Genomic DNA, 12,233 nt, shown 5'->3' on the forward strand with positions numbered 1-12,233 from the left:
CCTCTTTGTTCCAATGGAGATCTTCTGTAGGTGGATTTGGCCCTTCTTCCCAATATCCAGAGAGAGAGAGAGAGAGAGCATTATGCCAGAGGCACCAATTTCTAGAACCAGAAGTAACGGATGGGGGTGGGAGAGAGATCTTATTTCCTCCCCCTGATCCTATGTCTGTGGGATTGCATGCAAAGTTGTGTTAAGCTCCAAACATGATTCCGCACAAAAATGCAGCACTGTATATAAGGGCTGCATACACTTGTGTATTATATTATCGGATTATGCTACTTTTTGCTCCATCTATGTGTAGAGGTCTGTTTTTCTTTGCGTTGCTTTGTCTCTTGTTTCTTTTTCTTTCTCTCTTCTTCTATGCATCTTGCATTCTTCATATTTCTCTGTGTGCTGGGAATGTACACGCACGCGTGTATGTGTGTACATACGCACGCATGTACGTTGCTTGGTGGGTAATTTCCCACGTGCACCAACGTGTCTATTGTTTTGCATGTGTGTCTGAGCCTGCCTCTATTGTTTGCGGCTGGCTTTTGTCCGGTCTTTTGTGTCTCTTCAAGAGCAGTGTGTCTTTCCATGCATTGGCAGAGGCACAGGTTTCTTGGAGCCAGCTCTGCCCAGCCTCCTTGTCTGACCCTGGCACTGCCACCCCCTTCTCTCCTGCAGTGTATGTAGGGTGCCCCTTGGGCTCATGCACACACACCCCGTCTTTCCTCCCCACCCTGCTGCAGCAGAGGCAGCACAGGGAGCACAGGGGGGTCCCAGGCAGCTCCTCAGGGGACGTTTGTCCAGAACAGAAATGCTGATGATTGGCAGCTCCTGCTCCAGACAAGCGCAGGACTGGAGTAGGAATGAGAGGACGGCCAGACTGGGCTCTGGACCCCTTGGGAATCCTTGCTCTTTATGCAAGGTGGAAAGCTGGGGGCAGGGGGAGGAATCTAGCCATTCTTTAAGTCTCCGAGAGTAGGGGTTCCCCCCTCCTTTCACTGTTTCCTACACACACACACACACACACACACACACTTCCCTTCTGCAATGTGTGAATGATTCTAGATCTGCTCTCAGAAGCGAGGTGGAGGTGTGATTTCTCTTAAAACACCAGAGATGTCTGAACGGGAGGGGGAACGGGAGGGGGAATTCGGAATCATTGCGGGCTAAAAGACTTTTGCCGTGTTCCGGGGTGGCTCTGGAGAGGGGAGAGAAGGGTGATGAGAGGCTGCAATCGACTGCTGGATGACCTATTGGCTCGCTCTAGCAAGGCAGATTAGGGCCCGGGGTTTCTTGGGTCGCCTCCCCCGTGCCGCCTGTTCATTTGCCAGGGCGGAAGTCACGGGAGGGGGTGGGGGGAACATACCCCGTTGGACTGCTTGGCGTGGAGGGAAGGAGGGAGGGGGGACAGAAGCTGTTGCGGGGTGTGTGTGTCTTCATACAGATCCACAGAATTCCTCAGGGGCTTGGATCCAGCCTCCTGCTCCCTCCCCCCCCCAAAAAAAACCCGGGCGCCGTGTACCCCTAGCCCAGCCCTCGCCCGAGTCCCCGCAGGCGGGCTTTTCCTACCCGATGGTGCCGAGAGAGCGCCGAGGTAGGTGTGCGCGGCCCCGCCTGGCGGCTGCAGCTCCCTCCCAGCGGAGGGCTTGTTTGCGTCTCAGGAGCTTGTCAGTCTGGAACCAGCTGTTGCTCCGTCCCTTCCCGTGGCGGAATCCAGTCCGGGTTTTGCCGCCCCTCGCCGGCTCTTTCTTCTTTCTCTTCTGCATTGCCGCGGACAAGGTGCTCGCAGCCCGCCCGCCCGCCCAGCGCTGCCTGCTTGGCAGTGGGAAGGACGCAGACAGACAGGCAGAGAGCAAGAGACAGCGAGCGGCGCGCACACGCACAGCCGCGCCGCGGCGACCGGCCGGCGAGGGGGTCTATGCGGCTGCCCGGGGCAGATCTCCAGTGCTGGCTGCCGGAGCGAGCCCCCAGCCTCGCCGCCGCCGCCCCCCAGCCTCGCCGCCGCCCCGACAGCTCCCCCTCGCAGCCCCGGCGGCGGGTCCGTCCGGCCATGAGCAGCAGATGGGGCGCGCGGCCAGCCCGCGGCGGGCTGGGGTGCTGAGCGCCCCCGGGGTGCCCTGAGTTGCGGCGGCGGCGGCGGCGCGGCGCGGCGCGGACTCCGGCTGGGACGACCGCCGCCCGCCGGCCCCCTCCCCGCCGCCCGCCGCCGCGGGCCGGGTCCCGTCCCGTCCCGTCCCCGCCGCGCTCCCCTCCCGTGATGGCTTTATGGCAGCAGCTGGGAGCCGGTGCCCGCGTGGGCACGGGGCTGTGGCAGGTCCTGCTGGCTGGCACGATCCTCAGCAGCCACATTCATCCCAACGGTGAGTCAGAGCGAGGCTTTTTCACGCGCGGTGGCGTCGCTCTCCTTGGGCAGCGTCCGCCGTCTCTTGCGCGCTTCTCTTGCTCTTGTGCTTTCCCTGACGGGGAGAGAGGAGGAGGACGCGGTGGGGGGGGGGTCGGGGGAGGGAGCTGAGCTTCGACGGGAAGCTCGGCGCCCGGGGTCTGGCAGAGAGCGCAGACTGGCCGGGGACGTGGAGGATGCAGCGGGGGGCGGGCGGGGTTCAGCAGGGGGCCCTCGATCTGCCAGGTGGCTCCATCATAGCACTGGGCGCGCAAGAGGTGTGCTGTGGAAGCAAGGAGCTTAGCCAGGGAGGCATTGGGCTCGACGGGGAGCATCCCTTGGCATCGCAAAAGTGTCGCCGCAAACTTTCCGGCCTGGCTGGCTGCACCCCGTGCTCTACCTAAAGGACCCGTTGGGAGAAATGACATGTGGAACTCTGCCTCCCGCTGCCCTGGCACTGCCAAGGAGCCTGTTGCCGCTGCTGCAGCAGCAACAGAAGAACAACCCTCTTCCAGGACTCTGTCTTGACCTCTCGCTTGTGCTTCTGCCCATTGCTTCTGTCCTTTGACTGAGTCCAAACCAGAGCTGCAGAGCTGGCAGGGGCTGCATCTGTGCCCCCCTGTCCCCTCCACACCCATCCCATCCGATGCCTCCTGCTGCTTCTCTTGGCTTCTGCAGAGCACATGGTCTTTGGGTCCGGTCTCTCAGATTTGGCAGGCAGCTCTTTTTGCAAGGTGACTGAAGGATTTTGTAGGAAGGATGCAAAGGAGAGATGACCAGCCCTTTCTGGCCTCAGCAGAACTGGAGCCTCTGCATGTGAACAATGCTGGAGTGAGACTTCGACCACTACAGGGACAGTTATGTCCAGCGGCTGGCAGGGAAAGCTTGTAAGGGGAGAGGATTCTGGAGACAGATGCTTAACCTGATCAGCTTGGGCCTGTGATCACTACCCCCCAAGGTGAAGCTCTGATGGGGGTCAGGGGCTTGGTGGTGTGGCTGTGTCCAGTTAACTATGTGCCAAAGAGATGAATATTGATGTGGGAAGGGGTGTTGCTACTCTGTGTGTGTGTTCTCAGGATGACAGGGTGTCTTTAGAGAGTTGACTAATAAGTGTTTCACATTCCTCACCAACAATGACACCCATCTGTTCACCATGGCCCGGCTGGGCTCAGATGCAGTTTACTGATCACAGCAGTATCCAAGCCTTGAACAAACAGACAATGCGGTCACCCAATCCCTGTGAGGCAGGGCAGGGCCTCTTATTCCCAGAGTAGAGGTGGCTAACCGAGGCCCAAAGCCTTAGAGACTTTGCCAAGGTCAAGCAGCAGGTCAGTAGCAGAGCACGGAACTGAAGCGGGATGGCCTTTCCCAGCTCTGCCTCCTCTGCTTTTCCAGTCAGGCCCAAAGAAACTAACATGGCACACAGGTGTCTCTGAACTTGCTCTCCAAGCTTTGTCAGTTGAAAGATTGCCAAGCTACAACTCCATTTATTCTGTCATAATGCACCAAAGACACATACACAACATACATGCACTCATGCGCACATGCTTGCTAGTATCTCTCAAGGGTCTTTTCACAGATTAAGGGACTGCACCCATCCATCCATCTATCCAGAGACTCAAACATATACAAGAAATCATGCACACACATGATAACTGCACACAGGGACATTCATGCATGCAAAAGGTAATGCACACACATGGTGATTTCATTATCAATACATGTTGACATGCACAAAACTGCGCACACATATTATACCGCAAACACCCCAGTAATAATAAATCCTCTGTAGGCGATGGGCCTCCAGTCCCTCATGTTCACACACTTGCATGCCACGGAATCATCCAGCTCTGTACATAGGCAGAACATCTGGCAAAGAGGAATATGCACTCTCTACAGAGCAGCCATCACCAACTGCAGAAACAAGTCCCCCATTGTACAGCTGTACAGTGATTCTTTTTAAAATCCACACATACCACAGCCTGCTTTGAAGGATGAGGACCTGGACCTGGCAGCAGAGCGGAGCACGAGTGGATACTGTTTGTCATTTCATCCCCTTCCCACTGATCTCAATGCCAGCCTGCAGGGAGCCAGCCAACTCTCAAGCCAAGCAGGGGGGCGAGTCGGCCAGCCTAGAGGCACAATCACAAATGGGGGCCCATGTAGGGGAAATGTTCCCTGCTGAAAATGGTAAGTATTCCACCTGCCTGGAGGCGGTGAATTGGGCTCCCTGGCAGGACATGATGCCTGCCCCTATGAGTGAGGGCAGTTTGTACCCATTTGCACAAGGGGCCAGGCAATGCCAGAACACGGGCAGCTTGTTCTGTGTCAGGCCAATTGCATCAATCCCCCCCCCCCCAGTTATTGTGCTATTCTGGGAACCAGAGTGCTAGCCATAGCCAGGCATAGTGTAGGAGTTGAAACAAGCTTTGCAAAATCACTCCACGAATTCCCTTTCATCCCAAGTCCCTGCAACCCTGACTTTCCCAGCCTCTTCCACAACTGTCCTTCAGTGTCCACAACTGCCCTTTTGTCTCAGACTGGCTTTTTCCTTTTGCTCTGTTTTTTGACCACCACAGCACTCACACACACATACACACACACCGCCTTTGTCTCATGGTTTTACTTGCTGCCTCCTTAAGGCTAAAACCCCTTAGTTCAAATCTGTGGCCCACTGCTAGTGATTGTAGTACCAGGTTCCCTTCCCAGTTCTACTAGCAAGGAGTGAGCAAGGGTCCAGTGACCCTGTCACTAACCACCCATAACATACCATACCTTTGTACATTAATCCAGAATAACTGCCCTGAGCACAGTCATGAAAATGGATTAAAATCCCCACTCCATCTATCCACAAGCATGTAAAGGGCGCCACCCACTTGCCTGATTGCTTGATGGGCTGGTTAAAGGGCACTAAGGGGTAAATGGCAAGGATTGATATGGATCTTAAGTGTTATGGCCTTAAGGGGAAGGGTGTATATGGCCAAAGGAGGATCTGATTGGTAGCCTTATGGTAGAAGGAGAGTGTCATAAAGCAACAGCTGAAGACAAAGGATGCTTCTGAGCTGTGCCTGTGATAGGATGCAAGAGGTCAGCGGGGGGGGGGGGATCTGGATTCTGTAAATCAATTGGTGCATTGCTGGGATGCTCCTTGATTAAACTGTGTTTGCTGTATCTGCCTACCAGTAAGGAGGTGAAACAAAGCATTGTCTGTTTACTTGGCACCCACCTGGACACCCCCCCCCCCAGCATCCCTCTCTTCCTAAGTTAGGAAGACGCTAAGCCAGAAGAAACATAAACCCATGCTTCCCTAGAAAGGGAGAGAGGAATAGGGTTGCCAGAGCCACATGTCAAAAGCAAAGCAAAGGACACTCTGGACTCAGATGTGGTTTGTGTTCCACGGAGTTCTGTAGAGGGGTAATATTAAAAAATAAAAGGGGCTACCAATCCATTCAAATGCTCTTGATTGGCTCTGAAGAAAGGCACCACCCTTCATAAACCCTGGCATTTTTATTTTATTTTATTTTTTAAATGACATCTGGCACTGTTAAGGGAAATGTTGTGGAGCCCCTTCTGCATTTCCTCTCCCTAATCACATAGCAAAGGTCCCACACACACTTCTTGCTGGCCCAGATAGGCAGGGCTGCAGTCAACATGTTCTCTCATTCAGCCACTAAGGGATGCTGTAGTCAGGAGGACTTTTGAGTCAAGCCTCTTTTCTGGCCATAGGTGGGGCCATTCACTGGGTAGAAGGGGGAAGGGTTGAAGATCTGGGTGGAAAGAACCTGCCCCCCACCCCCGTGATTACATTCTCACTCTTATGGCAGCACAGCCTTCCCCAACCTGGTCCCCTCCAGGTGGCTTGGACGACAACTCACATCATCTGCAATCATGGCAGCCCTTTGCCCATGGTTGACAGGGATGGTGGGACCTGTAATCCAACATGTCTGGAGGGTGCCAAGTTGGGGAAGGCTGGGGTAGTTATTAGAAGCCCTGCTTTACAAATGCGAAAGAAACACTGGCACTTTTTAATTAGCAGGGGCACTGGCATTATCTGCCAACCCCCTCAGAATTCCCTGTTTCCTCTGAGCTTAGCTGCAATCCTTAGGATAGCTGGGGGTGGGAGGATTGTGATCTATATCTACAGTTGTGAGCTATCCCTGTTGTAATGCAAAGTATTGGGGGGGGGGGTGGCTTGGCCTTGCATAGGCAATTAAGACCTACTAGCTTTATGGAAGACCTGCTCCTGCTAGAGATGAAAATTGCTAGAATTGGTTTGTTGATACGGATCCACACAGCTGCCTGCATTTTTGGACTCTCTAGGGATGGGGGGGGGAGTGGCTATGAGGACTGTCATGATGAGTGCCTGCACTTCAACATTTACCACTACACCACTGCCCCAGAAGGTGCTCATAGCCCAGCTAGAAAATATCAGAGGGATGCTGTGGACAGAGAGGGACAGTGCAAGGAACTTTTCCAGTCCATGGGCTGGTTCCTGCACATCAGCTGCCCCTCCCCCAGCCCTTTGCCTGCTTCGCCTGAGCATCTCTGAGCTGAAGTGGCATGGCCCCTGTCTAGCGCAAGGTGGGTATCTAGACAGTGGCACGAGAACCTTTTCTCCATGCCATGGACACATAGGCAATCTGGTTGCAGCCAAGAGTTGCTTCTATCTAGCTTTGGAAGCTTTTGGTTATGATAACATCTTGGATAGGATGGGGCAGAGATTACCATGTGAGAATCATCAGGTCTGCCTTGCATTGACCTCATGCCTTTTTCTGACATGGGAGGGAGGAAGCAGCTCAACAATACAGTGGGTTTTGAGTGGGCTTTCCTATGCTGGCTCTCCCACTGCCTAGATGACCCCCTATGTGATTTTGTTGGCATCTCAGACCTTCCTTCTGCCAAGCAGAAATGCAGTCTCGGTGGACTACTAGCAGGCAACCTTTCTCTCCTCTCTAAAAACAATACAGAATAAGCCCAGCCTACTCAGACCGATAATTCAGTGTGACCATTCCTGTTTCAAAAGTGCACAAAGAAAAAGGGAAGGCAGAATGTGGATTTGCTTAAGAGTTCTCTGTGGGTCTCTGTGGAAAAGTACAGAGTTTAGGGACCATTCACAAAATGACAACTTTTTATTCCACATCAGCCACAATCAACAACATGGAGTAGTTTAGAATCAGCACCCCACTCTCTAACTCATCTTCCCAAGATTGCTGTACATGTGTTAGCCGTCCTTTTCTTTGCATAACTGCAGTGGCTAAAACAGAGTAAGTTGATGGCTTTCCTCCCCACACACTGCCTCTTTCGATTTCAAGGAGTGTTCTCCCAATTCTGCGCTAATCTCTGACTTTGATTCTGGACTAATTAACCCAGAGTGTTCCTTTCAGTGATCAACAGGTATTACAATCCCCATTCCATTCTTGGAACACTCTCTGGAAGAGAAGTCATGGGAGTGGGGGTGGGGGGAGTCCATTTTTCACCACTCTTCAGGGATCCTGATTATAGAGTAAATGTATTTAAAATGTGTGGAAGGTTAGTGTTCTATTATCTTGTAAACAACCCCTTAAATAAGCAGAGGTCATTGCAACTGGGATAAGAAGGCTGCATTACCTTTGTGTGTCTCCTTAAGAGACGATTGTTAAAACTTGCATCCAGAGATGTGCTTATACTGCCCCCCAAAAATGTGTTGTAAAAAATGTGTTGATAAATCAAAGGAGGTATGGAGAAGCTGTAAGAATGACTGGAGGGCTGGGAGCCCTGCCTTACCAAAGCAGTTTCGATCTGTTTAGTCTCTCCAAGAGAAGGGTAAAGGGTGACTTGATCACAATCTCTAAGTACCTACATGGTACGGAAAGAGATTTCTGACGGCAGCCAGCTCTTTAATGCAGCAGACAAAGGCAGGACGAGAGCCCCTGGCTGAAAGCTGAAGGCAGACAAATTCAGACACGAAATTAGGTGCAGATAAGCTGTACCCTCTTAGCACAAGGGGTAAAAAGAACAGAACGAAAGTATCCATTGGAGCAATCTAACTAGAGAATAGGCAGACTCACCATTGCTTTATGCAGTAAAGCCCTCTTTCACAATAGCTCCTTATGGCAGATTGAGGTGTGTGAGAGACCTTTCATCATCCCCCATGTTCCAAGCAGTGTGAGCAACCAATGCTGCATGATGACTTTGGGACAGCATCAGCTGGGTAACTTGTGCTGAGCCGATTTTTGGTCCTTGCTTGCTCCTGCAAGCATCTTCCCTCAATAGCATATAGAAGTAAGAAGGAGACACAAAGGGGCCAGTTTCTTCTCTTCTTGTACCAGAGGGATCCTGAGTGTGAAGCAGGGCTAAAAGCAAACAAACAGTTCCATGAAATGTACGCCAAGGTTCCACTAAAAAAATGATTTGGATATGAATCTTTGGCCCAGTATATACAGAAACTCACAACAGACACGTGGGACGTTACAGTTTTCTCATGTATAATTCCAGGGTTTGTGTGTCCACCAACTTCCAATGTTCATCCTAGCTGCAGTTCCTAGAGAGCACCAGAAGGGGACAGTTCAGGACTCTTGCCCTTCTACGCAGTCCTTCAGGCAGCTCCCCACCCCGGTCCTTTTATAAACAGGAAGAGAGGGGAAGGGGAAGAGAGAATGAAGACATGAGATTACCTAAGACTGGTGTATGGTCAATGCAGCAGCAAGAGCAACAACCGCTAACCCTAACCCTTAGAATCAGGCCAGGAGCTCTTCCCTGATCACTTCTACAGAGCATCATGACCAGCTGGGCTGAGTCTCCACTGAACCGGGGGCATTTTTGCTTCTTCTAGTTAGGTTTGATGCCTCCTTCTTCCCTCCTGGTCTCCATAACCCAGGTAATGTTGACACTTGATGTAATTCCTTACATATCATCAGGACCTTTTGCTGCCATTGAACTAATTTGTCTTCCTCAATTCTGCCACCACACTTTGTCTTCCTCAATTCTGCCACCACACTTGAGCCTCAATCTGCTCCCCTTCCGTAGACCTCAAAACATGGCAGATGTCAAGAGTTGCTCCCCCAGCCACTCTGGTTCAGGACATTCTCCCAGCATTAAAGTATATGAGTCAGAGATACCTGTCTAGGCATATGTTCACACAACCAGGATAAGAAACAACTTCTTCTCCCACTCCATTCATTGATTTGTTTACTTCTTCAAGGAGCGACTAATAAGTAGAAGAGGGGTGGGGGAGGGACTTATTCGAATCAAGGGGGGCTGACTTGCTTCTGTTTCATTATTTGAAGGTTGTGTAAACAATTGCAGGGTGGTTGTCACTGATTTGTAGAGGTTAGTGGTTTGTAGAGTTCCCTGCAAATGTTATGTGACTGATGAACTACCCAAGAATGAATGGCCCAAGCTGGAACATAAGAAGCTAGATTGTTATTGTTGTTGTTGTTGTTATTATTAATTTCATTTCTATACTGCCCAATAGCCGAAGCTCTCTGCGTGGTTCACAAAAATTAATTTTTTTCCAGCTTATTCTGACTCAGACCAATAGCTCTGTATTGTCTACACCAACCTTCCCCAACCTGGTGCTCTCCAGGTGTGTTGGACTACAACTCCCATCATTCCCAACCAGCAATTAGGATTAAACTGCCTCTGTAGATGAAATGCCTTGCATCATTCTCACAGCTAATACCCGCTGATAGAACTGCCCTCCATTCTTTTGACTGATCCTCTTTTGAAACTAGTGGCAATATATTCCACATGCTAATTATGTCTTGCATGGATATAGTCTTATGTATCCTGATTGCCTATCAGTTTCACTTGGATGAAACAAAGATCCAGTATATTGAGGCGGGGGGACTGTCTCTCTGTTCACACCATTCTTAAATTGATAAACCTCTCTTGTTCTTTCTTTGTCATCTTTCTTCTAAACTAAAAAGCCTCTCCCTTTTTGCATATCTTTGTAGGAATGATGCACCAATTCTCTGATTTTCTAAGGGTGCTTCCAGACAGAGGGGTCCTAGCGCTAGCAATCAAAAAGCACTGTGCAGCAATTCCATCTTCTTCTTTTTCCTTAGTGGATTTTCTGCAGTAGGAAAAAAAGACAGAAGAACCAGTAGGGAAAGATGGGAGGGTTACAAGTGGAAAGCAACATTGTCCGAATCCCCTGCAAAATTCTGTGTATGCAACAGGGTGATGGTGAGATAAAACCTTATCTGGAAGCTCTCTAAGTTAACTTTTGCTGCATCTTCTCCACCTGTAGCATTCACCAAGGCCTCTAGGTTTCCCTGTAGCCCTGTGTTCAAACCAAGCAGATTGCCAGAAATTGAAGATATATTTTTTTCATTATAAACAAATATTGATTAAGGACTCGGGCCGAAATCCAACATCACATAGATGGAAGTCCACTTGCATGGTGGGACCTTCTCTTCCTCTCCCTTGCCAGCAGCCCCCCTCCCTGTGAACATATTTTGAGGGAAGTGGGGCTGAAGGGGAAAGGGGAAATTGCCCCCCTCCCCATTCTGCTGGTGAAAGAAATTTAGTCAGCAGAAGGTCTTAACTGGATTCCACCCTCGTTTCACTCATGACTTCAGCTGTACCTGTATGTTCATGCTTGCATATATATATACATACATACACACACACAGCACACTCAAAGGGAAAAGGCTTTTTACCATGCTAATTCTGCACCTCAGACCCATTACTCAAATGTCTGAGCATAGATAACAAATTCAGTAATATTATGTGGTACAGACCACCTGGGACTAAACCAACACTTCAGCATGCAGGAGGGGAATATCATGTTTGAATCCCCCTTTCCCCCCCCACACAACATATAAATTTCCTACACATAGAAAAAAAGGAACATAAGAAAATACATAAGAGCGCTAATAAATCAGACAACAGTGTTCCAACAGTGGTCAGCCAAGATGCCTCTGGGAAAGACACAAGCAGAGTACAAAGGCAGTAGCATTCCTCCAATTTTTATCCTTGTGCAACTGCTAGGTACACTGCTTCTGATCTGTTCCATTAATAAATCAGGGAGAAGGCTAGGCTAGAACCCTCCATGGCATGCTGTTTCTACCCCACCCCCGTCCACACACACATACAAAAGCAGGGAGGTTTTGATTTAGATGCTGACGAGCATTCACTCATATAATTCTCCCCACCACCACCACCACCACCACCTCGCATTCTGAAGTAGACATCAGGAGGGCAGTACCATGTGATATTTCTGAACATGTAGTTCAGTTTGGAACTCTTTCCTTGGCTTTCTTGGCTCAGATCGATCAGTACTGCCTGAGGGGCCCTTTCAAGTGTTAATCCTGTCTGTGTCCTGGATTTTCCTTCATTTGTCCCTGCATTACAAGACTGGTCCCAAGGGGTGTGTGTGCTTTGCATAACAGCAGGGTAGGGAGTTTGCAAGGTAGCAAGTGGTGGCCAAAATTTCCTTGGGGTGGCTTGAGAGCAGCACAGTCCTCTGCCCAGACAAGCTGGCAATCAATCCTAATAAAATGATTACAGACTTGGCAAGTTGGAAGGGGCTGCAGCGTGGTGGTAGAGCTCCTGCTTCACATGCAGAAGGTCTCAGGTTCGATCCCCGGCATCTCCAGGTAGGGCTAGGAAAGAATCCTGCCTGAAACCTTGGAGAGCCGCTGCCAGTCAGTGTTGGCAATACTGGGCTAGATGGTCCAGTGGTCTGACCTCAGTATAGGGTAGCTTCCTATGTTCCTCAGTGCAGCCCCAGTTTAGACCGGGCGCCAAAGGGGGACTTCCCCAGCCACCTAAGCCTCCCTCTGCCGGTTTCAGTGTGAATGTCGGTGTAAGGATCCAGAGAGGGGCACCAGCACAAGAGGGCTGAGCAAGGCCAGTGTGTGTGCGTCAGTGTGAGAGGAGG

The 12,233-nt window shown here is 50.8% G+C and overlaps 1 protein-coding gene across 2 annotated transcripts in view; it reads left to right on the forward strand.

Annotated features, from left to right (window-relative positions):
* Nucleotides 1–1,827: 1,827 nt before the first annotated feature.
* The window catches only part of UNC5A (unc-5 netrin receptor A), a 98,213-nt gene continuing 87,807 nt past the window's right edge, over nt 1,828–12,233 (forward strand). Inside the window, exon 1 of one of the 2 annotated variants that reach the window (XM_084839361.1) lies at nt 1,828–2,348. In XM_084839361.1, coding sequence (XP_084695487.1) covers nt 2,246–2,348 — 103 coding nt within the window. In that variant the 5' untranslated portion in view covers nt 1,828–2,245. The remainder of the gene's footprint in view (nt 2,349–12,233) is intronic. The other variant, XM_084839362.1, reaches the window with a different exon arrangement.

Source organism: Heloderma suspectum, chromosome 2 (assembly GCF_057233095.1).
Source record: "Heloderma suspectum isolate Gila_16-S chromosome 2, 16-S_ref, whole genome shotgun sequence".
NCBI classification, from domain to species: Eukaryota; Metazoa; Chordata; class Lepidosauria; order Squamata; family Helodermatidae; genus Heloderma; species Heloderma suspectum.